The 25,431-nt window shown below is 40.6% G+C and overlaps 1 protein-coding gene across 2 annotated transcripts; it reads right to left on the bottom strand.

Annotated features, from left to right (window-relative positions):
* Positions 1-13,535: 13,535 nt before the first annotated feature.
* On the bottom strand, positions 13,536-24,319 carry CWC15 (CWC15 spliceosome associated protein homolog). 2 transcript variants are annotated; one of them, XM_068555123.1, is made up of 7 exons: positions 24,224-24,319; positions 22,908-23,061; positions 22,207-22,319; positions 21,540-21,628; positions 20,262-20,375; positions 16,722-16,840; positions 13,536-13,944 (listed from the first exon to the last, which is right to left on the bottom strand). In XM_068555123.1, exons 2-7 carry the CDS (start codon positions 23,036-23,038, stop codon positions 13,815-13,817), a joined length of 696 nt encoding a protein of 231 aa, XP_068411224.1. In that variant the 5' UTR covers positions 23,039-23,061; positions 24,224-24,319; the 3' UTR covers positions 13,536-13,814. The 2 variants fall into 2 exon arrangements, with proteins under 2 accessions (XP_068411224.1, XP_068411223.1); XM_068555122.1 differs by having other exon boundaries at positions 22,908-23,046.
* Positions 24,320-25,431: the final 1,112 nt, after the last annotated feature.

The following is a 25,431-nucleotide window of genomic DNA, read 5'->3' as shown; positions in this document are numbered from 1 at the left end:
GGTCGTCTCTCCCCCTTCCCAGCCTGCAGCACCTGAGCCCCCTCTCCTCATAACTCTACCTGCCACCCTCCAGCCTCCAGCTCACCCCTCACCCCTGCCGGAGGGTACCTCTCTGCACCTTGGTGGCTCTGCCACTGCGCTGAAATCTGTGTCTAGGTCCGTACCCATCAAGCCTCTCTCCCCATCCACACAACAGCCTTCTACATGTATGAATACAAGCTTCCAGCCCTCCTAACCAAGCCCTGAGTCTTCTCTGGACTAAATGTGGGGTTCTTTTGACAGTTTCCATTCCCCATTCTTCTTGTTTTCTCTTGTCCTCTTCAGAACATTTTCAGTTATTTCTGCTGAAGTACAGCTTTGCGCTTTGACTACCCACCATCCCTACCCTCCCCGAGTGCCGGGGTGTACTCCTCTGGCACTGGGAACACAGCAGTGAAAGAAATAGACGGATGGCTTGTTGATGGGAGAGGTGGGAGAAGGTGGGGTGGAGCAGGAGAGAACTGAGGTCTGTTGATCATTTACCAAGTACCAGGCAGTATGCAAAGAGGTTTACACATGTTACGTCTTATTCTTACAAAATGGGATCATTACCCCCATTTTGCTGATCAGCAAGCTGAAGCTCGGGGAGATGAAAATGTCTCAACCAAAGTCAAGTCAGTGGTGGAGCTGTGATTCGAGCGCACCTCTGTCTGACCCCAGACAGGAGGACAGCTGAGTCAGTAGACCAGCACTGTGTCTTAAACACCTTTGAATCTCCATATTTAGAACAGCATCTTGCACACAGTAGGTGCTCAATTTTAAAGCACTTTTTTAGACACACTTCTAAAAGCACTGACTCACTATTATAGGCAAAACATATTCTAGCTGTATTTCCACCATATTTTTTTATTGTCTTTTTCTTTTCTGCTTCAAAACCACAAACTTCTCCCATGAGCGATCTTCCACTTTTCCTGGTATGCTGTTGGGCCCTGGTGCTCTCAGGCTTCTGACAGCCTATTAAATAATTATGTTCTGTCCTCACATGTTTTATGAGCTTTTTTCCAACGACCCCGCTCAGGAGATAGATAATGGGAGGACGGATGTGGTTCATCAGGGGCTGACAGATGAGCCTGCAGCCTTCGGTGGTTTTCAAGTGGAGAAAAACTGAAACTCAAGAGAAACTTTTTTTTTTTTTTTTTTTTTTCTGATTTAGATGGCTTCAAACAACTCCGTCTGCCCCAGCCTGGCCAATGTCCTAAGGTGCATAATCATCTCCCCTCCTCCTTGAGTCTTGGTCAATAAAAGAGCAGTAAAATGTGTCAACTCTGAGTGTCACTTTCCTCTTGAGACAATCAAGCTTGGCTTCTCTGTCTGCCTTTAAGTGCAAGCATATTCTCTTTGGCAACTTTATGAACTTTTCACCCCTAAATTGAGACTTCTCTTCCTCCAGAAAAGAGAGAGGAAAGGAAGGAAGGGAAGGAGGGAGGAAGAACTAACATTTGCTGAATATCTAGGCTTTTTACATGAATATCATTTTTTAAAATTTATTTATTTATTTATTATTTCTTTTGGCCGCGCTGCACAGCATGTGGAATCTTAGTTCCCCAACCAGAGATCGAACCTGTACCCCCTGCAGTGGAAGCTCGGTGTCTTAACCACTGGACTGCCTGGGAAGTCCCTACATGCATATCATTTAAACGCCACAGAAATGAACATTCTCCGTACACACAAATGAAGAAATGGCAGCACTGCTCAAAGCCGTGGTGTTGGTAAAAGGCAGAGAGGGAGAGAGGAGGGGTTCTAGGCTGGAGATGCTTGTTGAGTGTGAGATGTTGGTGGGCTATGAGTGGATCCGCTCAGCAGACGGTTGGAAACAAAGAACAGGAGCTTGGGAAATAGACGTGGGCCAGAGATGGAGCTGTAGGGATCAGCCACATAAAGCTGTACTGTGGCTTCCTGAAAAAAGCGTAACCCAGTGTAGCAACTCCGTCCCATCTCTACCCAGCTCCACACCACCACGATCCACAAGCTGCAGAACTTTCAAAACCCAGGGGGCTGTGCCTTTGTTATTCTGTGTGGGTCTTCCTCAGAATGTTAAGGGTGGAGGAGGCAGCTAAGGGCAACAGGCAGGAGGGGCTTAAATAGAGGTGACTATGAAATGGAAGGAAGGATGAGAGGTCAACCCCACAGGGCACCCCACAGGAAGTGTTCGAGTAGGGCATTCTTAAAAATGGAGGCAGCCAGGGGACAATAAGGCAGCTGAGGTCGGGGTTTGATGCCTATACTCCTCTGTTATCCTGTCCTGTCTGGACTCAGAATGACTTTGGGACAACGGCCCAAACCTCTTCAGTAAAGCCCTGCTCAACTCCTCTGAGTTTATTACAGCATTGTTCATAGTGGGGGGGAAAAACAGAAAAGAAATAGAAAAGAGAAATAAAATGAACAGCCATTCAAAAGGTGATTGCCTGTGTAAAATTACTGTAAACTTTCACCAGTGGTGTGCTAGCTCTCTGAAAAAACAAAGCCTCGGATTTGCAGCGTTTGCCAATTTCCATGGTGTAAATTCTCCCACCACAGAGTATGTCAAGCTACTTAGCATTTATACCTAGCTTACAAAATTCTTGAATATTTAATAACTAGCTCTTGTGAGAGGTGAGTATTCAATACGAGATGACTCTAGAACACCACAGAGTCTTGCACATAGCCGTTAAGAAGGATGAATTAGAATTATACTTATCTTGGAATTATATAATTAGAATTCTATAGAGTTATGGAATTATAATTATAGAATTATATTAGAATTATAATTAGAATTCTACTTATCTTGGAAATATATCTATCAAATTTTGTTGAGTAAGAATAACAAAGGCAGGGAATTATGTCATACAATCCCATATATGTAAAACAAATATGTGTGTGGGTGGGGGGTGTGTGTGTGTGTGTGTGTGTGGTTATATAAGCATGGAGAAAAACATGGATGATACACATTAGGTTGTTACTGTGGGTTACCCAGTCAGTGCTAATGTGGGAGGAGTAGGAGGAGGTGGAGAAGGAAAGCAAGAAACAAAGTAGAAGAAAAATACTGGGTCTTTCCATCTTATTTTTTTAAAAAATCACCCATAATATATGAAGTATAATTATGTTTATTTTACATGAAATTACATGTATGTATCAAAATTTTTTTAAAAAAACAAAGGCAGGGGCTTCCCTGGTGGGGCAGTGGTTTAGAATCTGCCTGCCAATGCAGGGGACACGGGTTCGAGCCCTGGTCCGGGAAGATCCCACATGCCGCAGAGCAACTAAGCCCGTGCGCCACAACTACTGAGCCCGTGTGCCACAGCTACTGAAGCCTGTGCTCTAGAGCCCCTGTGCCAGTTCTAGAGCTCACGAGCCACAACTGCTGAAGCCCGCACGCCTAGAGCCCATGCTCTGCAACAAGAGAAGCCACCGCAGTGAGAAGCCCACGTGCCACAACGAAGAGTAGCCCCCGCTCACCACAACTAGAGAAAGCCTGTGTGCAACAGCAAAGACCCAACGCAGCCAAAAATAAATACATAAAATAAAAAATTTTGTTTTAAAAGTATAAAAGAAAAAAAAAAAAGGCAAAGTGAGGCAAAAGTAATATAAATATGATGAGTGGTGAACAGTATGTATCAACTGACATATGGTGAGACTTTTACACAATAATTATTAAAGAGAAAGAAGTAAATAATGCATCAATAAAAATACATTAAATTAAAAAAATTCTCATTAGGGACACATGTGTCTTCTGTTTGGGAAATGAGGGGAAGGTAAGCAGGGAATTATGGAGGGAGCAAGCCTGTCACCTGATGGATGTTGACCTTGTGTTCACAGTGAACCACCAAGCAGGAGGGGGACCCACACACAGATGGCTCCTCTCCTAGAGTGACAGTAAGACAAACCCTGACTTTCCCTCCCCCAAGGGTGGCCAGAGAGTTAATCTTGGGACAGAGGAGGAATCCTACCGCCCAGGCTAGCCAAACTTTCCAGGAAATAAGTTTACAACTCTTTCAAATGAACTATAGCATTATTTAAAAATAGATTTGTGGATATGAGAAATCAATCCACATAGTCACAGGATCATTAAATTCAAGAGCTCAACTTTTGGGAACAAATCACTTAGATCCCTTCATTATAGTCTGAGTGAGATAATGCAACAGCAATAAAATTTGATCTACAAGACTTTTGGGCTTCTCTGTGAACGTGGAATTCCCACACAAGATGTAGTTAGTCTATCTACCTCTGGCCAAGCTACACTGGGGTTTAACTCATAAATCAGCTTGAAGAATGCCTAGGTGTGGGTTAAAAATATATTCAGAACCTAATGTATCGGTATAATGGTTTCCTAACGTGATAGGGCACATTATCCTCACTGTTCTGAAAATATGGTATAAATACCAGAGCTGCCTGAATCACAGGAGGAAAAGGCAGAGATCTGAGTTTGGTTTCTAGCCTTGCCAAAGATAACCCCATCATCCGCCCTGGGATCTGGGGCGTCCTTCTCACTGCCCTTTCTCAGGGAGCGGTTAGCACAGCTATAACAGCATGCTGCCTCCCGGACCATGGAGAAGCAGTGGGGATGGTAAAAGCTTCATGAACTGAGGCAATTTGGAATAGATTGAGGAAAAAAGATTGTGCGTGTGTACGTGTGTTTGAGAGAGAAAGTGTGTCTGTTTGTGCATGTGGGTGTGTGTGCTTGACTTTAAAAGCATTTTATCATAACTACTTTGAACACAGACTAGCCTGTGAACACCTGCACTGATACCTACAACAAATGATACTGACCAGGGTTCTTTGCCTCCTTAATCAATAGAAATTGATCAGAGGCCAGACAAGAAACTGGCAAGTCTTTAGTGCGGCCCCTGCTGCAGGAAGGGGAGCGAGAACAAGTAACAGTTTCCCTTGTTAGCTCACTCCCTGAGGGGGGTCGAGCTGGTTCCGTATATGGGGTGAGGGTAGGGGAGTGTCCAGGGGTCGGGCCAGAGGGGTGGCGTAAGTGTCTTGCCCACCCCTTTTGTGGTGTTGTGTGCAGGCGGCATGCACAGTACCCTGCTTTTTCTCCTGACCCCCTGCTTTTGCTCTCGGCCCTTCAGAAGTGGCAGCTGGGCTTTTTGGTCTCTTTGTGTCTTGTTGTCCAGAATTTGCCCCAGCTGCGCATGCGTGTAGTTATTTTTATTCCCTCATAGTTTCTTTGTGTTTTGTTGCTCAAGGAGACCTTTGTCCAGGTGTAAGCATTGTAGCACTGCAGCAAAGGGTCTCAGGTCCCAGCCTGTCTCGCAAAGACACAGTTTTCAATGTAGGAAAAAATGACTGTTACATGTAACATACAGTACTGGGAACCTTAAATGCATAAGACGAAGTTCCTCCTTTCTAGAGGGAAAGATACAGTCTACTGAAGGGATAAGACAAAGGCACAAATGAACTTTTTTAAAAGACAAGATATATGTGTTAATATATGTGTGGTATCTGAACCAATGACATCTATTTCTTAGCATAAAGAAAGCTGAGAGGAAAAACAAAAGTTGATGACCCCACTTCATTTTGACATCCAATTTATTCAAGAGTTGCCTTGGTTTAAAAATAGTGACCAAGCACATTTCTTTCCTCTCCTTTACAGGTAACCCAAGGGAGATTCAAAAGATACTGCATGTCTAAACCCAGAACTGAAATAAATTGAGTCCACTCAGATTGAGTTTCTTCAACCTGCACAATAGAGGCTGGAAATAGAAATTAAATTGAATTATGGCTATATATATATTTGCATGCCTTAGACTGTGGCCTGAGAATTATGCCTGCTGGGGTATATACCTGAGAATTATACCTATAGGGCAGGGATTATATTTAAGCAGATAAGATAGATAGATAGATAAATAGATAATTGACTAGTAATATTTAATATTAATATGATATTGATGAAAAAGATATTATAGGTCAAGACAGAAACAAGATAATGCAGTAGTTCTCAAACTAAGACAAAATTGGCATCAACTGGAGAGCTTTGAAAAATATGGATGTCTGGGTCTTATCCCCTAAGATTTTGATTTAATTGGATAGGGCATGGCCTCATCAGGGTTGTTCAAAAGTCCCAGGTAGTTCTAATGTGCAGCCAAGGTTGAGAACCATGAAGATATAGGAGGGAAATTCAGAGAATAAAAAGAGATCTTGAAAATTTAAAATATGATTTCCAAAATCAAGCAAAAAAAAAAAAAATCAGTGAAATAATTGAAATAGAAGTAGTAGAAAATGCCCTAGAAAGTAGAACAAAAAGACAGAGACCAAAATATGAGAAAAAATAAAGGATAAAGGGTTAGCCTACCAAGAAGTTGGAGTTCCAAAAGAGAGAACAGAGGAAATGGAGAAGAGATATTTTCAGAGGGATGAGAAATTTTACTAGAACTGAAGGCCATGAATCACCAAAGGACTCACTGAGAATCAAACATAATTAATGGTAATAGACTCACAGCTGGCTATATCACTGTGAAACTTTGGAACAGCAAAGAAAAAGAGAACATTCCAAGAGATTATAGATATTAAAAACAAAACTAGGACATATACAAAGGAACATAAAAATGATTGGCGTCAGAGTTTTCAAGAGCAACAATGAAATTTAGAGGAAAATGGAGCAAAGCATTTAAATTCTAAGAGAAGTTTATTTTAAACCATGCTCAGGAAAACTGTCAATTAAGTGTGTGTGTGTGTGTGTGTGTGTGGCAGGGGGAGAAGGTGGGGTTGGTAGAATAAAGCTAGATGTAGACATAAGGGACTCAGATATGTTACCCCTCATTCACCCTTTCCTAGAAATTTACTTCAGGATGTACTCCATGAATAAAAGGGCATAAACTAAGAAGGAAGAAGACATGGGACACTGAAAATAGGGGATGCTATGTGGGAGAGCATTAAAAGCTGTCCAACAATTACACTCATGCTGGGACTACTACTCCATCTGGAAGGTTCTAGAAAAGAGAGAACTCGACTGCTTATCTCATATAATGAAATAATTTTTAAAATGAAGATAAATAAATGAAGACACTAGAGAAGAAAATAAAGGCACTATGAAACTCTGAGTAAGAAAGCTAAGTAAGAAAATTTAATCATAATACCGGCATTTTAAGTTCTTTGATCTACAAAATCTTTTTATGTAATTAATTTAGCTTTTAAAAAAATTTATTTATTTAATTTATTTATTTTTGGCTATGTTGGGTCTTCGTTACTGCACGCGGGCTTTCTCCAGTTGCGGCGAGCAGGGGCTACTCTTCGTTGTGGTGCGTGGGCTTCTCATTGCAGTGGCTTCTCTTGTTGCGGAGCATGGGATCTAGGCATGCGGACTTCAGTAGTTGTGGCTCGCAGGCTCTAGAGCGCAGGCTCAGTAGTCGTGGCACACGGGCTTAGTTGCTCCGCGGCATGTGGGATCTTCCCGGACCAGGGCTCGAACCCGTGTCCCCTGCATTGGCAGGTGGATTCTTAACCACTGCACCACCAGGGAAGTCCAAATTTAGCTCTTTAAAAATGTTTTCTGCCTTCAATATCATGCTTAGTAAGGCCATCTCAGCTCAACATTAAACACATATTTTACCTATATTTTTCTCCAGTGCATTTATTTATTTTTTCCTTTAAATCTTTAAACCACATGAAATTTATCCTGGAGGACTTGTGAAGTAGCTGTAGGGGAACAGCTCTGTGCTGGCACCCAGGACAGCACATGTGTCTCCATAGGCCACCTGGGCAGGTCTTGAACGCAGCCGATCTGTATCCTGGCAGAACGCCTTGGGAGCCTGAGCAGCTACAGGGTTATTTCTCACTCCATTCTCTGTCTCTTAAGGGCAGCTTCCCAGGGCCATGTTCTGATGAGGTTTGAGGCTTTTGGCCTCACCTCCCTTTGGGCACAGCTGGAAGCTATGAAACATAGCTGCCTGATACTGGCTTCTTCTCACTAGGGTGTTCTGTCTTAGCGTTGCTGTCACCTGGTGCCGTTTTGTTTCGGGTTGCCCTGCACAAGGGCCCCAGGGAGCTGGCACCCTTGGTTACTTCCTTCTGCTAACTGTGAAAGTACTAAACTATCGGAATCTAAAAAGAGCTTCTTTCTTTATTGACTGAATCTATTAGCCTTCCTGTGGTCTTGTGCTTGATACTAGCAATTTATTTTCTACCTAATGGTTAGTAAACTTTCCTGACACCATCTAATGAATAGTTCATTCTTTTCTCATTAACTTTTTTTTGAAGTATAGTCGATTTACAATGTTGTGTTAGTTTCAGGTATACAAAGTGATTCAGTTATACATGTATACGTATATTATTTTTCAGATTCTTTTCCATTATGGGTTATTACAAGATATTTAATATAGTTCCCTGTGCTATACTGTAGGTCTTTTGTTTATCTGTTTTATATATAGTAGTGTGTATATGTTAATCCCAAACTCCTAATCTATCCTTCCCCTACCCTTTCCCCTTTGGTAACCATAAATTTTTCTATGTCTGTGAGTCTATTTCTGTTTTTGTAAATAAGTTCATTTGTATCATTTTTTAGATCCCACATATGAGTGATATCATATGATATTTGTCTTTCTCTGTCTGACTTACTTCACTTAGTATGATAATCTCTAGGTCCATTCATATTGCTGCAAATGGCCCTATTGATTTTCTTGTTTCTTTTTAAAAATTTTCTTATCTGCAAAATTATTTTATGTACCTGCACTTGCATCTGGACTTTTCACTATGTTTCATTTGTTTCCATCTCCCTATTCTGTTGCCAGTACCACATTAATTTTTGTATATTTCTGATACATTGTTTATTGGTGGGGAAAAGCCCTCTCATTATTCTTCCTTACCAGATTTTTTTCCTGGATATTCTTACAAATTTATTTTAACAGAAAAATTTAAAGTGATTTGGTCAAAACATCAAAAAAATCCCAACCTCCTGAAATTTCATAATAAGTTTTTGGGGGTGGGGAGCTTGTATCTTTACATTATCGAGTTGTCCCATCCAGCAATAGGTATTTCTCTACATTTACTGTCTTTTTTTTAATGCCCCACAGTGGAATATTAGCGTTTTCTTCAAAGAGATCCTGTACATTTCCTGTTCAGTTTATGACTATGTGTTTTACATTTTCTGTAGCTATCTTGAATGGGATTGTTTTCCATCATATTGCCTAATTGTTGAAGGCTTTAAACAGGGAAGTGTCCAGGGAGCAGCTCTTTGGTGGATGGAGGGAGGGCGTGGCCTGGCAGGAGGTGGGGGAGCCTGGTCTGTAGGGCCTGCTGCCCCCGGGGACGTGCTCTGATGCTCTGTGAGCTTTGCCACTTCTGTTATCCCAGTTTTCTCCTCATCCGCAGCGTTTTCTTCCCTGTGGCTTCTTTGAAGTCAGTGCTTCCAAAGAGTGACTCAACACCCAGTGCTTAGTTAACCCACGCTCTGGAAATAGGCCTCTGAGTCCAAGAGTTAGACTTTCAAGGAGGTGTGAGTATTGAGGAAATTTCAGGACGACATTAGAACCCTTCCCTCTGACATAGTCAGAAGGTTATTGAAATCCCCACTCCTTTTTCCTCCTTCCTCAGACTCTAGCACGACAGAGACGGCAGCTCCCAGGAAGCGGCTTCCAATTAGTCTGGGGCCATTAGGAGACATCTCTCTGCTTCTTTCTCCAGAGGGAGGCTGTTTGAAAATATGATTAGATGAAAAGATCACCCTGGAGAGGGAACCTGGCAGATGCCTCTCTCAGGAGTGTGAGCACGACTGCTTTCTTCTTCCTCTTTCCTGTCCTGAAGTGTCTGAGAACTAGGCCAGGCGAGAACAGGACATTTTAAAAACTGAAAATGAAAAACACCTAAAAGAGCTTCCGTATAAAAAGATTCCAAGAGCTAGGATGTCTGTGGGAGTGTGATTCAGAGAAAGGTGTGAGGGTTGCATCCCAACGCCACCAGCAGAAACAAAACGGTCCCTCGCATTTACTGAAAGATGAGTCCCAGGCTGATCCTGTTTCTTCCGTGTTCCCTGGACCGTGGCCCAGAGAAGAGGGCCCTGGGGCCAATACCCCAGCCCTCAGCAGCTCCCACTAAACTCCTCTCCCTTTCACTTGATCTACCCTCTCCCCCCACAAGTGGTTCAATCTCATTAGTCCTACTTCTAAGAAGGTGTCTCAAAAACAGGACATGTCCCACCCTGCTCCCTGGTGGACATGACAGTTTCCAGAAACCAGCAGGAAACTGACCCAGCAGGGCCTGCTCCTGCCAGGACACCCAGGCCTCTGGTCACTAGGTCCCCGCTTTTCCACCTGGGCCTGGGTGGTTGCCTATGGCCAGGCCTGCACTGGGGGCAGACGGCAGCCCTTGTTATGTGCCCATCGTGGTGCTAGATCCTGGAGGGAGATGCAGGCACTACCCCGAGACTCGAGTTACAGCTGTGAAATCTCGGTGTCTAGGTTTTGTCTACCAGGTGACTAGCTGAGCATCTCAAGCCACGTTGATACCAAAGATTGTTCTGTGAATGTCTCCCTGCTCTGGCCCACATTTGTACTAGGTAACCTGGTTCCTGGCCACTGCTCGCTGGCAAGCTTTGTCTCACGACACAGAGGGTCTGTCGGCCAGTGGACCTACAAGATCATGAAGATTCCTTTCCAGGGAAGCCAGGATCATAAATGAGTGACCTCTAGGCTTTTTGGGTGCAGAAATCTAGTCTTGTGGAGGAAGTGGGTCAGATGAAGAGAGAAGCAGAGTAAGAGCTGGACAGAGGAAGTGCCTTTTAACTATTGTTAAGATAAACCCCTCCATTGACAGATGAATGGATAAAGATGTATATATACTAATACATGCACAATAGAATATTACTCAGCCAGAAAAAGATGAAATAATGCCATTTGCAGGAACGTGGATGGACCTAGAGATTATCATACTAAGTGAAGTAAGTCATACAGAGAAAGACAAGTATCATATGATATCACTTATATGCAGAATCTAAAATATGATACAAACGAATTTATTTACAGAACAGAAATAGACTCACAGACATAGAAAACAAACTTATGGTTACCAAAGGGGAAAGTGGGAGGAGGGATAAATTAGGAGTTTGGGATTAACATATACACACATATATATGTGTGTGTGTGTGTGTGTGTGTAAAATAAATAACCAACAAGGACCTATTGTATAGCCCAGGGAACTATACTCAATATCTTGTAATAACTTATAATGAAAAAGAATCTAAAACAGAATATATATATCTGACTCACTTTGCTGTAACCTGAAACTAACACAACATTGTAAATCAAATATATTTCAATTTAAAAAAAAAAAAAGATAAACCTCTATTTCACTTGAGTTTCTGTTAGTGGGTTTCTAATCCTAGCAACCAAGCAAAAGCAATCCCTTTCGAGGTCATACCTATCGCCCAACTCAAGCTCTGAGGGGCTAGGGAAACTCTTAATTCAGAACCAGACCTTTATGACAGAACAAAACAACAGGATTTCAAACTTTTCAGCAGCCCCTGCTATATGCTAGTAGAGGTAGGTAGAAAGAGAACGTGGATGAAATCCCTCCTATATGCCTGCCAAGTACTCATACCTTAAATTAATTCCCATCAAACCCCCTTACTCATCACTCTTGTTACTATTGTTTCATAGGTGAGAAATGTCAGAAGGGCTCTTTCACATGAAGAGGAAGTCAAGCATAGCAGTTACGAGGATGGGCTGCAAATAGAAACTTCAAGGTTTGAACCTCAGCCCTATCCTCTTAAAGATTTATGACTTTGCTTGTTTTAAAATTTCTCTTACAAACTTCAGTTTCCTTGTTTATAAAACAGGGAAAATAATAATGCCTGCCTTACAGGGAGCGGTGTTGATTAAACAGATGCAGTGCAACCACATTTGGTGCAATGTTAGCTAGTTAGCTTTAGTGAAACCCGAGGTGACTGAGCTGGGCTTCACATCCAGGTGCATCTGGCTTCAAAGCCCTGGCTCTTGGCACTCAGCATGGGCTCTTGAAGGGATTGGACAGTTTCCTCAGTCACACCTAGGCAAGATGTTTTTCAAGGAGGATGTTAGGCATTTTCGCTAGGAAGGTTGTTACTGGCTTTATAGATCTGAGAGCTGAAACTGTAGCATTTATGTGTCCTTGATCTATGACCAGTTACATAATGTTTCACATTGGAAAATAGTAGGAAAATGGATAAAGAAATCATTGAAATTAGCTTTACTTTGATCCTTCCTGAACCTGTCAGGCTCAAATAGGTTATCTGAAGTGGATCTCGGGGTAAGGGTGCACCTAAATTGTACCCCCAGCTATGAATTATAAGCCTTTCAGATGCTAAAACGTTCACATGCTGCTACTTCTTTTCCTCAAGACTTTACCCATAATCCCAAGAACTAGTCTTGGAAATCTAAACAATGCTTCTCACTTCTATAAGCACATCTTCATGTAGTTTTAAGGCACTCATACGTTTCCCATCAAGTGTTAACGTTGACCCAATCACTCGGCCTGAATTTTATTTCCTTAGTGTTGAATAACCCAGTATTTCCTTCCCATGTGTGTTGCTATGAAGAAAATTAAAAACGAATGTAAAGGCACTTTATAAATTGTAAAGTTGGAGATAAAAATGCTTCAGTACTATTAAAGGCTTTAAAAAAATACTAGTTAAGGTACGCAAATTTACGTGTAAATTGCTCAGTTGGAAAAAAAAAAAAAAAAAAAAAAAGCAAGCAGGGTATGACCGTGGTCAAGACCTGGGCTTCGATTCCAGCTCTACTCCTGACTCAGGTTTCATACAACCTGTGTCCAAGCTTCCACTGGGGATCCTATAGAAAGGGGTTTAAATAAATAGCCAGTGAAAACTAACACATTATTTTTGCTTTAAAAGTTTTATCTTTAACCTTACCAAACTCAACATCATTCACAGCTGAGGAATCCTATAAATGGGTCTCTATCTGTAGAAGGCTCAATTTCTGGTCTCACATTTTCTATCAATGTGACATCCTTAAAATCCCAGCCCAGGTTTAGGGAAACTTCATTTTCCAGCTGTGTAGAGACCCTCCCACTTCCCGTATCCATGTCCTCCAAGATAACAAACAATTCTATTTCCAAAGGTTTTATTTCATGTATTGATGTTAAACTCTCCAAGGTTTTGTATCTAATGAGTGTCAGTGTGCAAACTCTATCTCATTCAAGAGAAACATGGCAGTTGAGTAACTAAAACACAGGTGAACGTCACATGCTTCCTAGGCATGCTTAAGGAGCTCTTGTTTTGGGCTGAGAGAAAAGAAAGGGGCGCCTGCAGAAGTGAGGGGTACCCCATGCTCCCTCAGACGCACACTCAGGGCGCTTCCTGCTTGATGACAGTCTTCCATACCAACATGGTGGTCCAAAATGGAATCTCTTTAATTTTTCATCACACTTTTAAAAGATACAGAGGAGATATGAATTAACTGACTTTAAGTCAATGTTAGAGATATGAGGAGAAAAAGTTAACACAAAGAAATACAACACACGAAAGAAAATATGCAGTGTTTTATAAGCTGCACACATTTCAACAAAAAAGGTGGGGACACAGATTTGACACAGATTATTAAAAATATTTATTACAAGCAGATTCTTTTTCCCATATTCAAAAGAAAAACATATGACTGGAAATACTGAGATGGCAATTGGTTAAACCAATTCCCAGTCCTTATCAAGTTAGGAATCAATAAAGGAAAAGATATTTTGGAACTTAAAATTAGGGAAGCCTATACACAATTTAGATGGGGGGGGGGGGAGAGAAAAACAAAAAAACCAAAATAAAGTCATATCGTTTACATTTTACAGCCTTTAATTAAGCACATAAAACTGTACTATTTAATATATTTCTCCATGAACTTTTTGTGAAATTCAGATCGCAGCGTATCATTTACAAATCTTTTGTCTTTCTTCTGATCATCTACACCTTTTGCACAGTTCTTGAAAACAACATCATCATCCCACCTGAAAGAAAAAAAGAAAATGAACAATCTTACAATGCTTGTATCAACAGACAAGAACACCGTGTGAACTGTAAAGCTTATTCATTACACAAAAAGATGCTCAACCTGTACATCATTCACCGTAGCAATTACACCCAAAAGAATAAAGTAATTCTTAATAGGCTGTTAGCTTGCTTTTTTGTAATAGGAAGGGTAATCCTTATTTAGAACATACACAACATTCTTATTATTTCTCCAGTATAAGAAACTTCGAGTTAAAAAGCAGATATTACATAAATATTTAATGTTTTCAGGTCTAAAACAAAGAGGCAGTACCTGGTTCTACCCTGATTAGTATGGACAGCTCTAGATGATAGCTGGACGATTTACTATAGTTAGATTATGTGGTTTTAAGGATTTTATACATACTCTTTTATCAGTTAACATTTAGTAGTCATTCACTGTAGTATTTACAATTTAGGACAAAAGAAGAAACTATTGGGGTAAAACAATTAAGGCTCATATATTGGCTCACATCTACATTAACCACAAAGAAAGAGCAGCTGAAGAGCTTAGGGCAGGAATCTCTAGTTCGTTTCTCCTGGTTGGATTTCATAATGTGTAAGCTTAAAAAAAAAAAAAAACACCCACGGATGGGCTACAAAATACATGTTTTATAGAAAATAAAGATTATGATTGCAAAATATCATCTAGCATATAAAACACAAACCCATACATGTAATACATAAACTCTCACAAACATATATAAAATGAAAGCCTATATAATGTGTGTGTTTGCCTGTGGACGTATGCACGCCAGAAGAAACTGCACGTTGAAAATAAGCAAAGAACGTGGGCATCTTTGAAAAGTGCTTTAAGTCATCACTGGTGCAGTACAGAGAAATGTGAAAAGCTGAGCAGAGCTAGGTCAAATGTGATCTGCACGTTAAGACAACATGTTTCGTCTCCAAACAATTTTATCTGCATCTAAACAAGGCAGAACTATATAGCTTAATACAAATATAAATCAATGTAGTTTTTTCTCTACCCACTCTCTCCTCAACTCACTCCCCACAGGCTTTGACCCCTCCCTCTCAACACCAGCACTGCTCTCCCAGGGCCCTAACTCCAACCGCCACTTTGCAGTACCCACTTCACTTGGCCTGTCAGCAATATCTGACCTAGATAATCACTTCCCTCCTCTTGAAACTGTCTGTGTGGCTCCAAGACACCTACCAGCCTCTTTTGGTTCATTTCTTCCGCACTGGCTGCTCCTTCTCAGCCTAGTTTTTTCATTCATAATTCAAATAATCAATATTTACTGAGCACCTAGTACGTACCAGGTACTATTCCAGGTATGGACAGCTTATTATCTACCCGACCTCAAAATATTATCCCAAGCTCAGTCCTCTGACCTCCTCTCTGGCTATACTCATTCACTAAGTAACCTCATCTAGTCTTCATGGCTTCAGGGAACTTCTGTGAGTTGATAGCTCCCAAATTCATGATCTCTAGCCTGGGCTAACTCCAGAACTGTGTATCAAGCTACCTACTCAACATTTCCACACAGACATATACATCATCCCAAAGTTACCATGTCTTAAATCTGTCCCTCCCCCTCCCCACCTCAGTTCACATTCTTCCCCATCTCTATCCTTTCAATAGCTCGGGTCAAATACCTTGGAGTCTAGTCTCTAATAAAATGTCACCTTTCTTGCAATCCTCCCTTGCCTATGCAATTGCCATTGTAAAGACTTGTTCCTGTTTTTTTACTATGAATGAGTCAGGAAGCTCCTGGATGGTTTAGAACAGGAGATTGAGATCTTTTATTTTAGAAGGATCATAATGCTGCTATGTTAAAGAAAAAACCTGGGGGTAGGGATGGAGAGGGTGGTGAGCATGCAAGCAGACCAGTTCGGGGGACTGCATCACTCCGGATGGAGATGGCAGCAGTAGAGGTGGTGAGAAATAATAGATATGGTTTAAATGTTAAGCCTACAGCAGGGTTTCTCGATCACACACACACACACAGACTGCTGTCCTTAGGAAGGCTGCTTGCAAGGTTGGTCCCTGGCTGGCATTTGGAAACTTGGATTGCAGGAATCTTCTCACTGTCACTGTGTCTAGACTGTCTGTACAAATAATGTGGTTTATGAACACCTGCTTTCTTTCCGGAAGTCTCAATTTTGGTATGTACTAGGCAGAGGTTGCCTATGTGAGCAGCCAATAAAAACCCTGGGAGTCTCTAATGGGTTTTCCTGGGCAGCAACACTGCACAAATGTTGCTGCATTTTCATTACTCGGGAAAAGAATGAGCTGTGTGTGACCCCTCATAGGAGGGACAGAGCATAAGGAAGCACACACACTTCCTTCAGTGCCTTTTCCCTTTATGATCTGGCTGTGTATCTTAACTAAGTTAGTCATGAGAACAGCTACATGCTGAGCCCCCTGAGACCTTCTAGTCTCTGAATGTGAAGGATGGTTTTGGGGACCCTTGACACATATAACTACAATGTAAGCTTTGTAGGGTCAAGGGCTCGGTGCACTGCTCTGTCTCTAGTACTTAGAACAATCTCTGGTACACAGCTGGTTACTGTAAATATATACTGAAAATAAGTTTATTTTCTTTCATTCTCCTTCCATTATTCCAAAATGTGATAGAGAAAAATATCAGTGGAAAGTGGGTATTAGAAGCTTTACATAATATAGTTTGCTATAAAACTCATAATCTGTGTGTGTGTGTGTATATATATATATACATACATGTATATATCTCTCCAACCCATTATTGTACAGTACCTTCTTTTAACTTTGAAGTTGGCCTGAGGCTGGGATGGGCCAGTGAGATTAAGGAGAGGGTTTCCACTCAGAATGTTTTCCATACGAATCCTTTCTTCTTCAGCCTTTTGTTCTTGTTCCTGCCAACAAGAGGGGAAGATTCTTATTTACTTATATTACTTCTGGCGTCAATCTTGTAACTCATATTTTAAAAGACTGTTAGGATATTAAGAGGGAGATGGGATCAGCATCAAGGTAGTATTGCTTTTTCTTTGTTTTTAAGACAAACCAGAAAAGTCTCACTTATCAAAGTAAAATAATTGGGCATTTTCATTATAAATATTTCATGCTTGCCATCATACATTCATTAGTCTCTTTCTGACTTTGACATTCTTGAGTTGCATATTTAAATCTATTTTCTTTCTTAAAGTACATACAAAATTACATAACTGTTTAAGAGAGTACATCTATAAACATTCTAATAATTTAAGAACATATTAAACATCAAAAAGACACATTTAGCAAAGCAATTATCTCAATTTTTAAGGAAGGGTTATATATAACTGTGATTAAAAATAATTTTATTTTGAATTACTAACAATGTAAACTTGCATCTCTAGGACTGGTGACAAGTTATTATTAACCAAGAATTATGTCCTAAAATAAGATAAACCATCATGTAAAAAATTATATTCAGTAAACATGCATTTCTACTAATTTACCTGAGGTTTACCCATTTTATTTTTATGATTTATTGTTAATGACTTTCTATTTTTATCTCTGTCATCAGTTACATGCTTGTCTTTCTTCACTTTTATTTTAGCATTAACCTCTTTAAACTCAAATCACCCTCAGTCTCCTTCTTAGAATTAGAAATATAAAATGTCTAAAATCCTTAGCCATAACTTCTAGATCTACCTGATTCCATGCTATCTTAAACCAAACATAGATCCCACTTTGCTGTGTTTTGGGGATGACAAAATTGATGACTTAATATACCAAGGGAAAAAGGACTTTCTGGAAGTCTATTTATAATGAACCCGTGTTAGACCACTTGGAAAAATTACCTGACTTTCTATACAGGCTAAAGATACGTCATTTTAATAATCAAGTGTGAACAACTGATTTCATTTTTATGAGGCCAAATAATTGGGAGGTGAGAAGATGCAATTTTCAGGGAAATTAACAGGAAAATTCCTTTAGGTCGTTTTCAGACTTTAAGCAAGCAAAAGTCAGGAGCATCCACCATAGATAAAGAACAGACAGATTTCTAAAAATTACATACTTATTTTTAACAAATTATATTGATGCTAAAAGTAAAAAGACGTATCTCTGAGATGCTAGACAAACAGGAGCTCAAGCATACAATGTATTCAAATTTATAATATAAGAACATATGTGATGTAATAAGGTCCTGATCATTTTATGTTCGGAATATTATCTCCTTTAGAGTTACTGGTTGATTGCCATACATAGCACTGGGGAAAAAAGGTGCCAACTCTTTTCATACTCAAGTACCAGGTACACTGTTTCATGACTATAGGTATAAAGGATGGACAGCCTGTGGTTTGGTCAAATCTGAACCATCTTGTTTTGTTAATAAAATTTTACTGGAACACAGTCACATCCATTGACTTATGCACTGCCTATGGTTGCCTGTATTACAATTAGCTGAGTTGAATAGTTGTGACGGAGGCTGTATGGCCTGCAAGCCTAAAATATTAACTATCTGGCTCTTTACAGAAAGTTTCCCAGCCCTTGACATAGGCTGACTGGTTTGAAAACATTTTGGAACACCTCAAAAACCAGCCACTAGAAAGCCAGACAGGGAAATGGGGGACAAATGGAATAAAACTGTCATTCAACTCCAAAAAAACACCAACACATTTTGTACAAAGAAATCAGATGAACCTTGCAAAATTGCCAAGATCTTCTGTCTAAAATGTTTATGCTCCTTAAAGGTCAACCAAATGCATTTAAATGTCTCTTTGCGTATCCACAGCTGTTAGGGAGGCCAAAAGAATCTGGAACAGAACAACTGCCCTCTTGTGGTGTGCCAGTGTAGGAATGGTCTTACAATTCTACAGGAGTTATGCTATCCTATGCCAAATTCTGACAAGAATTGTATTTTTAAACATTTTTCTTCTTCAAATCTGAACTCTAGCAGTCTTCAAAGCCTATCCCCAAATCTTCCTCTTTTCTGAATTCTTCCCTGACCCTTCTGATCCATATGAACTCTACCTCCCTAGGTTCTAAGCATTAACCTACACCAGTCTTTTCCCCAAGTCTCTTTCCTTTTTTTAAATAGAGCAATTCTTGGTTCAAATGAAATCTTACACAGAAGCCCATTACAAAAGCTGCTCTTTTCTGGTTGAAAGTGGAGGCAGGGACTTCCCTGGCGGTCCAGTGGTTACGAATCTGCACTGCCACTACAGGGGACATGGGTTCGATCCCTGGTTGGGGAACTAAGATACCGCATGCTGTGCAGTGTGGCCAGGGGAGAAAAAAAAAGAAAGTGGAGGCTGATATATCTACTTGAGTGTCTCACAATATATCAAGTTCAGTATGTGCCAAACAGAACTCATCATTTTTCTCTCCACTGAAACATGCCCATCCTCTGCATTCCCTGATTAGTGTAGAGCACCAACGTCGACCCAGAAACTGCCACAGCTAATCAGTCACTTTCTCTGGTCAATTTTATCTACTTGATAGCTCTATCAGCATCTGTTTACTTCTCTCAAATCCAACTCCTGTCATGCAAGATTCTCATAACTGCATGTGAGGATTATTGGAACAGCCCCCTACTCAGTTCTTTCCTCTACCCTCCACACCTCAGCCAGAGTAATCTTTCTAAAATGCATACCCAACCTTACCACCTCCAGCTGAAACGGACTAGTTCCACACGTCCTTTGGAAGAGAGTTCAAACTCCTTTAGCACTGGTCTGCAAATCTCTAGCGCTCTGACTTGCTCTTGCCTCCCAAGTTTTGTCTCTTACTGTTACTACTATGGGTAATTCACTCAAAGTTTAAAGGTACGTACTATGGATCCCATTTAATTCGTCTAACTGTCTTTGAGTTAGACATTCTTTCCTTCCATTGTGTAAATGTAGAGACTGTGGGGACTCAGAGAAGCTAGGTTATATAAAATTTATTGACAGATGGCCTCAGCAAGTGCCTGGAAAGAAGGCTGGGTCAGAAGACAAGGAGAGAGATAAAGATGGCCTCATTATACCTGTGGGTTCTTTGTAGGCTATGACTACATCTTAATCATCTTTGTTTCTTCTGACACTTAACAGACACTGACTATATGTCTATTGAACAAATAACTGAATGAAGAGCATTTTGACGAGTATGTATGTCTGAACTATTTGGAAAGAATTTCTAACATAACCAGGAGACTCAGGATGTCATAGGAATCACCAGATTTATAGACCTACAGGTCCTATAATATCGAGACATGGTAAGGATGATTTCTAATATAAGGTGATATTACTTGATTTAAAAAACACTTCTACTTTAGTTTACGTGAGAAGATGCAAATATTTAACATGCTGGTTTTACCTTCCTGGCCTGCTCTTCAGCTCTTTCTTTTTTAATTTTTTCCAGCTCTGCAAGAAGAGCTGCAGTATCATCATCATCACTCTCCTCTTCAAAATCTTCATCTTCATCTTCCTCCTAAAAAAGAATGGTGATGGCCCAGGAGATGGGAGACAAAATAAAGATTATTCATTTTTTTCCATAGAAGTGGCACTTATCAAATCTTTGGAGCAGAATTAATTTTCCTAGAGGGAAAGATAAACGTACCTAAATAACGATTAAAATTAGCAACAACCAAAAAAAAAAATAAACCCCCCCAAAAAAGCTTACAATTACTTACTAAAATGTCAACCTCTGATGTATTTTAGACATTATAACAGCAAAGAGTATAACAAAGGACCTTTCAAATTTACATAGTCAAGTGGGAATTTACATATGAAGATATTTCTAAAACCAGAAAAGGAACACTTTATACTGATACACACCACATACTTTGACCCTGGGAGTCAAAATAATTTTATATAGCTCAAAACAACGAGGAATTAAAGATAGTCAAAGGTACAGAAAAGGGTGCTAAATTCTCAGAAAAAAATAGTTTCAAATGAATAATCATTATATCTCACTTAAAATTGAGTTCCTTATATTGAATTATTGAGTTAATTTTTAATTTAGTCTGTCAACTCTAGAATTACTAATATACATGCTTAATTAGATGCTACCCTTGAAAAGTCACTCAGGTTTTTCCTCTGTATGTAGAAAACTGCAAATTAATTACAGACTGTGCAGTCCCACTAAATTTTAATGTTAATTAAAGTGCCAATCCTTAAAAACCTTCCACTTAGATCACATTCCTCCCTAAGCACAGAGGGAGCCGTTAAGTGCAGTGAACATCTGGAAGGGGCATCACTGGTAGCAAGTATGGAAAGGCCCCTACATTCACTGCAGGGGATGCTATCAATAAAGAGCCCAGTCTGAAGAGTGCCCTCTGAAGGGGAATAACTAGTCCAATTTCCATGGTTTAATACAGGGAATTATTTTTTAGGGAAGCATATCTTTTAATAGATCTCTTCCTTCTTTGGCTCTCCAGAGATCAAACCTGAAATCTGATTAACCACAAGATAATGCTTTTTCTTTTGAAATAAACTACAGAGTTTAGCATTGAAGTCAGAGCTATAATTGAATAATAGTAAGTAAAAATAAATACAAGTCGCTTCTTAAAGCCAAAAGGATAGATAAAAAGGTATTTCAGAAAAATGGTAAGTAAATTACTACATGGAGATGAGAGGACGAAGTAAAACATACATCTGTTAGAGGGTCGTCTGCATCGAGGTTGGCAGCGGGAATCTGGTCCAACCGAGGCTTCTTTGACACTGAAGAGGAGGTTGTATGTTCTGGGGGAAAACAAACATTATTTAGCTTACTGAATCAAATCCTGCATTTCTTATAACATTTTAGGGACCTGTGGGCAAGAAGAGCTTAGGTCTTAAGCATGACAGTAGGGATTATAACCTCAGTGCCTGGCAAATAAGCCCTTGGCAGATATTTATTGAATGAATTAATAAAAGTATTGACTTTAATATGGGAACTGTAGCCTCTCTCAGGAAATTTAGGAAATAGTTTACATATGCTAGAAATAAAAATGGAAGAATTTCATAGACAGAAACCATGGGGCCTCAAAAAGTCTGGCTGTGTAAACAGTTAAAAAACTCCTTGATCTGAACTCAAACAAGGGTTGCTAAATATCCCCAGATCACCTAGTTCTTTCTAACACAGAAACATAAAAAGATGGAACTGGAATCAACTTCATTATCATCTCTAACCCAATCAAATCTTTCAAGAAACTGTTATAGCTCACACCCATATTTAAAAGCAAACAGACAAAAATAGTAATCCCTTCCAATTACCACATGAAAGAAAAACTACTGTCAACATAATGTTATGAGAGAAACATCTGGGGTAGTGTTGGCACCTCGGGTTGGCCGGTCTCTGTTTTTTTCTCTTGCAGCAGCTCTCTCTCTCTCTTCCAACTCTCTCCTGAAGTCACGGTTCCGAACTTCCTCAGGGGCATCCTGAGTGGTCTGTCTAAAGTAGAAACAAAACAGGGCAGAAATACTTCTAAAAAACACATGGCTGTAGTAATGGAAGACAATTCACGAAAAACAACTTTGTCCTGAGTCCCTGAAGCATAAAGTCCCATTGCGGGAAATGGACAAGATCACCCTAATCTGAAGGTTACTAACAGACATTCTGTGATGTAGCCAATATTTCAAGAAACTCAAACTAAATCACAGACTTTCTTATAATAAGGCTGTAGGCTGATCAAAATGTCTTTTTGTTAGTAGGTTAATTCAGAGCTCGTTAGAGTAACACTTTTAATCTCATATCGATTAGTACTGACAGAGCCTGGTGCCTCTGAAGTAATGTATTAGTTATTGTTGCATCTACATATGGACATTCCTCGTTAACTGGAATTTCCGCTTAAGGAATATCTAGTAGCATTTTACAATCATAGAGCATAATTTTAGTGTCAGAAACACCATTGCATTCTACTCCTATGAAAACAGATAAGTGATAATAACCCACACATGGTACTATCTATCTCATGACCATGTCATTCAACAGAGTTGGTCTTGCTTTGTGAAACAAGAAAAACATAAAAGGCTTCATTACCTATATTTTATCTTTGTATGAGAGGGTAGGTCTCTGCTTGAATATTGCTTTGAGAGTTGGCTCAAATCACCTTCTCCTTTTCCTCTCCCCCCTCTTGCAGGTTCAAAAGTTGGCCTAGCTGCTGTTGTCATCTTTTATGCTTTGAAGAAAAACACTGTCAAGTTATTTCCAATATGACGAACTCTCTTTTTATAAAGTATTAATCAATATCCCTCCTTGTAAAACAATTTCCTTAACTTATTCCCCAAAACTTATTTGAAATAATCTCAAAAGTTATGAACAAAACAAATAATGAGGCTCAGGGTGTACAAGGAACATGGCAGATATTTAGTCTGTCATGAAGATATGAGTTTGTGTTCCTGTTCTCCTTCTGGCTCTGTGACCTCCGGCAAACCACCAAGTTTAAGTTTCTGTCATCCGTGGAATGGGGATATTCCTAATAGGATTATTAAGAAATGATGAGACTTGACATGTCAACACACTCGTAAAATACAGTACTGCCATGTCCGAGTTTTAAAAAATCTCAGCTTAACCTTACTCCACCAGACTCCTTAAGGTTCCCATTTTATCTAAATCTCACACAGCAGAAAATAGGATAGTAACTACAAAAACAAAAAAGATATATAAAAAAATCACTGACAAAGCTACTGAGTGTCCTGGAAAAAAAGCTAGACTTTGATGACAGTTACACAGGCAAAGTTCTCCAACAACCTTTCGTTGATCCAATTTTCTTCTACAGCAGCCCACGTAATACAAATCAGATCTTTTGCAAATTACAGGTTAAGAAATGCTCAAAACACAGGAACCCACCCCCAAAGGTTATGCTACTTTTGGTTTTGAGCAACTAAAGGATACTGCATAGCAGATGTGTCTACTAAAACATCCGTAAGCGTCGGAAAGGCAAGTGTCGGGGGAAACTGGGGGAAATGGTACACTTCTCTCGATTTTCAAAAAAAGGGAGAGGGATGTACCCAGAGAGGGAGAAACAGGGTTGCCGGCCTCTGGGGGCGCCGCCGCCCTCCACATTCCCCCGGGTTATCATTACCAGCGCCCCTGGGGGGTTCACCTTCGGGCTGTCACAGGGAACCCGCTGACTCTTCACCCCTGCCCCACTCGGCGAGGGGTGGGGGCGCCCAGACCCTGCTTAACGCTGTCTGCAGAGTCATCTTCACGCTGCGCTCTCCGCTGCCAGCCCGGGACTGGGGACTCTCCTGACAAGCGCTGAGCTCCACCACCCGCCCGCCGCTCCAGAGCCTCCTCTGCCCGCGCTCGCTTCTCCGCCTCCGTCCCCAACCGCCCTTTCCCGCCCCACTCACAGTCTGCTTTCCTGCTGCCGCTCACTTTGGCCGAGCTCCGATGCAGTCGCCTCAGGAGCTCATACAGACGCCATCATACCTCTTGGCTCCCAGAAACCTCTGCGCCCAGGGCTAAAACCCAAGACCCGGAAGCAAACCCCAAGCTCTTTAGCCGCCCTTCAGAGGCGGAGGCGGGGACCAATCAGCGGAGGCCAAGGTGGAAGTCGGCGTGACGACAGCAAGGGGCGGGGCTGAAACGGCCCAGGGGGCGGGCATTTGAAATCAGTGCTTAAGAGTAGACCCTAAGCATCATTTTATACCTTCAAGAACCAATTACTTAATGTCTCTTCCGTCTTTTCCTTTCCCGACCCCCTCCCAGACTCCTTCATTCCGGTACTGCGTGGATGGAAAGCCCCGGGTAGCAGACACCACGTCCCCGGCTAGCGAGAGAGAGCGTAGAAAAGGATTACACCAAACTGTTTAAATCCAACGGCTCCTGCTTCCTTTCTCCTGAGCTAGACCCAACAACCCTAGAGATCTGGGCTACGGAAAGACTAGTATTTTCATTTAATTGGATATGAAGAAAGAACAAATATGTACGGGGGCAACCACGATCTTTATAAAGGTACCATTCCTGCAAAAATATTAGTCTTCAAAGCAAAGGTTGTATTCGTATTGTTTGTTAAAATTTTTATTTTTTAAAAAGCCTGAGTTCTAGTGGGAGGGGAGGTGTCACTATTAGAGCTTCCTTATGTATTAACCGACATTGAACTTTTAGAACGGTGGGCCCAACTGCCAGGAGCACTAGATGCAGTTATTAATGTAAGATGGCTACTCAGGCGTTAGGTGAAGTTTTAATAAGGCAGCGAACAGGAAAATAAAAAATCACCAATCGTCCTTACACTTTCTCCGTAAACAACCACTCTGGGAGCAGGGATCTTGTTTGCTTAGTTCATCTTGGTATCTGACCACATAGTCCTTGGCCACAGTAGATGCTCAATAAATATTTGTTGAACAAATGAAAATTCAACTCCCCCAACTTGGTTTCAAATGTAAAGAGATCATAAAATTGAACATAGAAAAGCTTTTTTCCCCTAGAACTCTTTCTTTGAACTTTACATGAAACAAAACAATAGAAAATGTCCCTTCCCCCATAAAGTTCAAGATGCAAATCTTGATTTTTCTTAGCGAAGCTATTACTCCCCTAGTCTTACACATCTCAGTAAAGG

This window comes from Eschrichtius robustus, chromosome 11, assembly GCF_028021215.1.
Source record: "Eschrichtius robustus isolate mEscRob2 chromosome 11, mEscRob2.pri, whole genome shotgun sequence".
In the NCBI taxonomy this organism is placed as follows: domain Eukaryota; kingdom Metazoa; phylum Chordata; class Mammalia; order Artiodactyla; family Eschrichtiidae; genus Eschrichtius; species Eschrichtius robustus.
The sequence above is the reverse complement of the archived record's forward strand: the minus strand, read 5'-3'. Positions and strand labels throughout refer to the sequence as shown.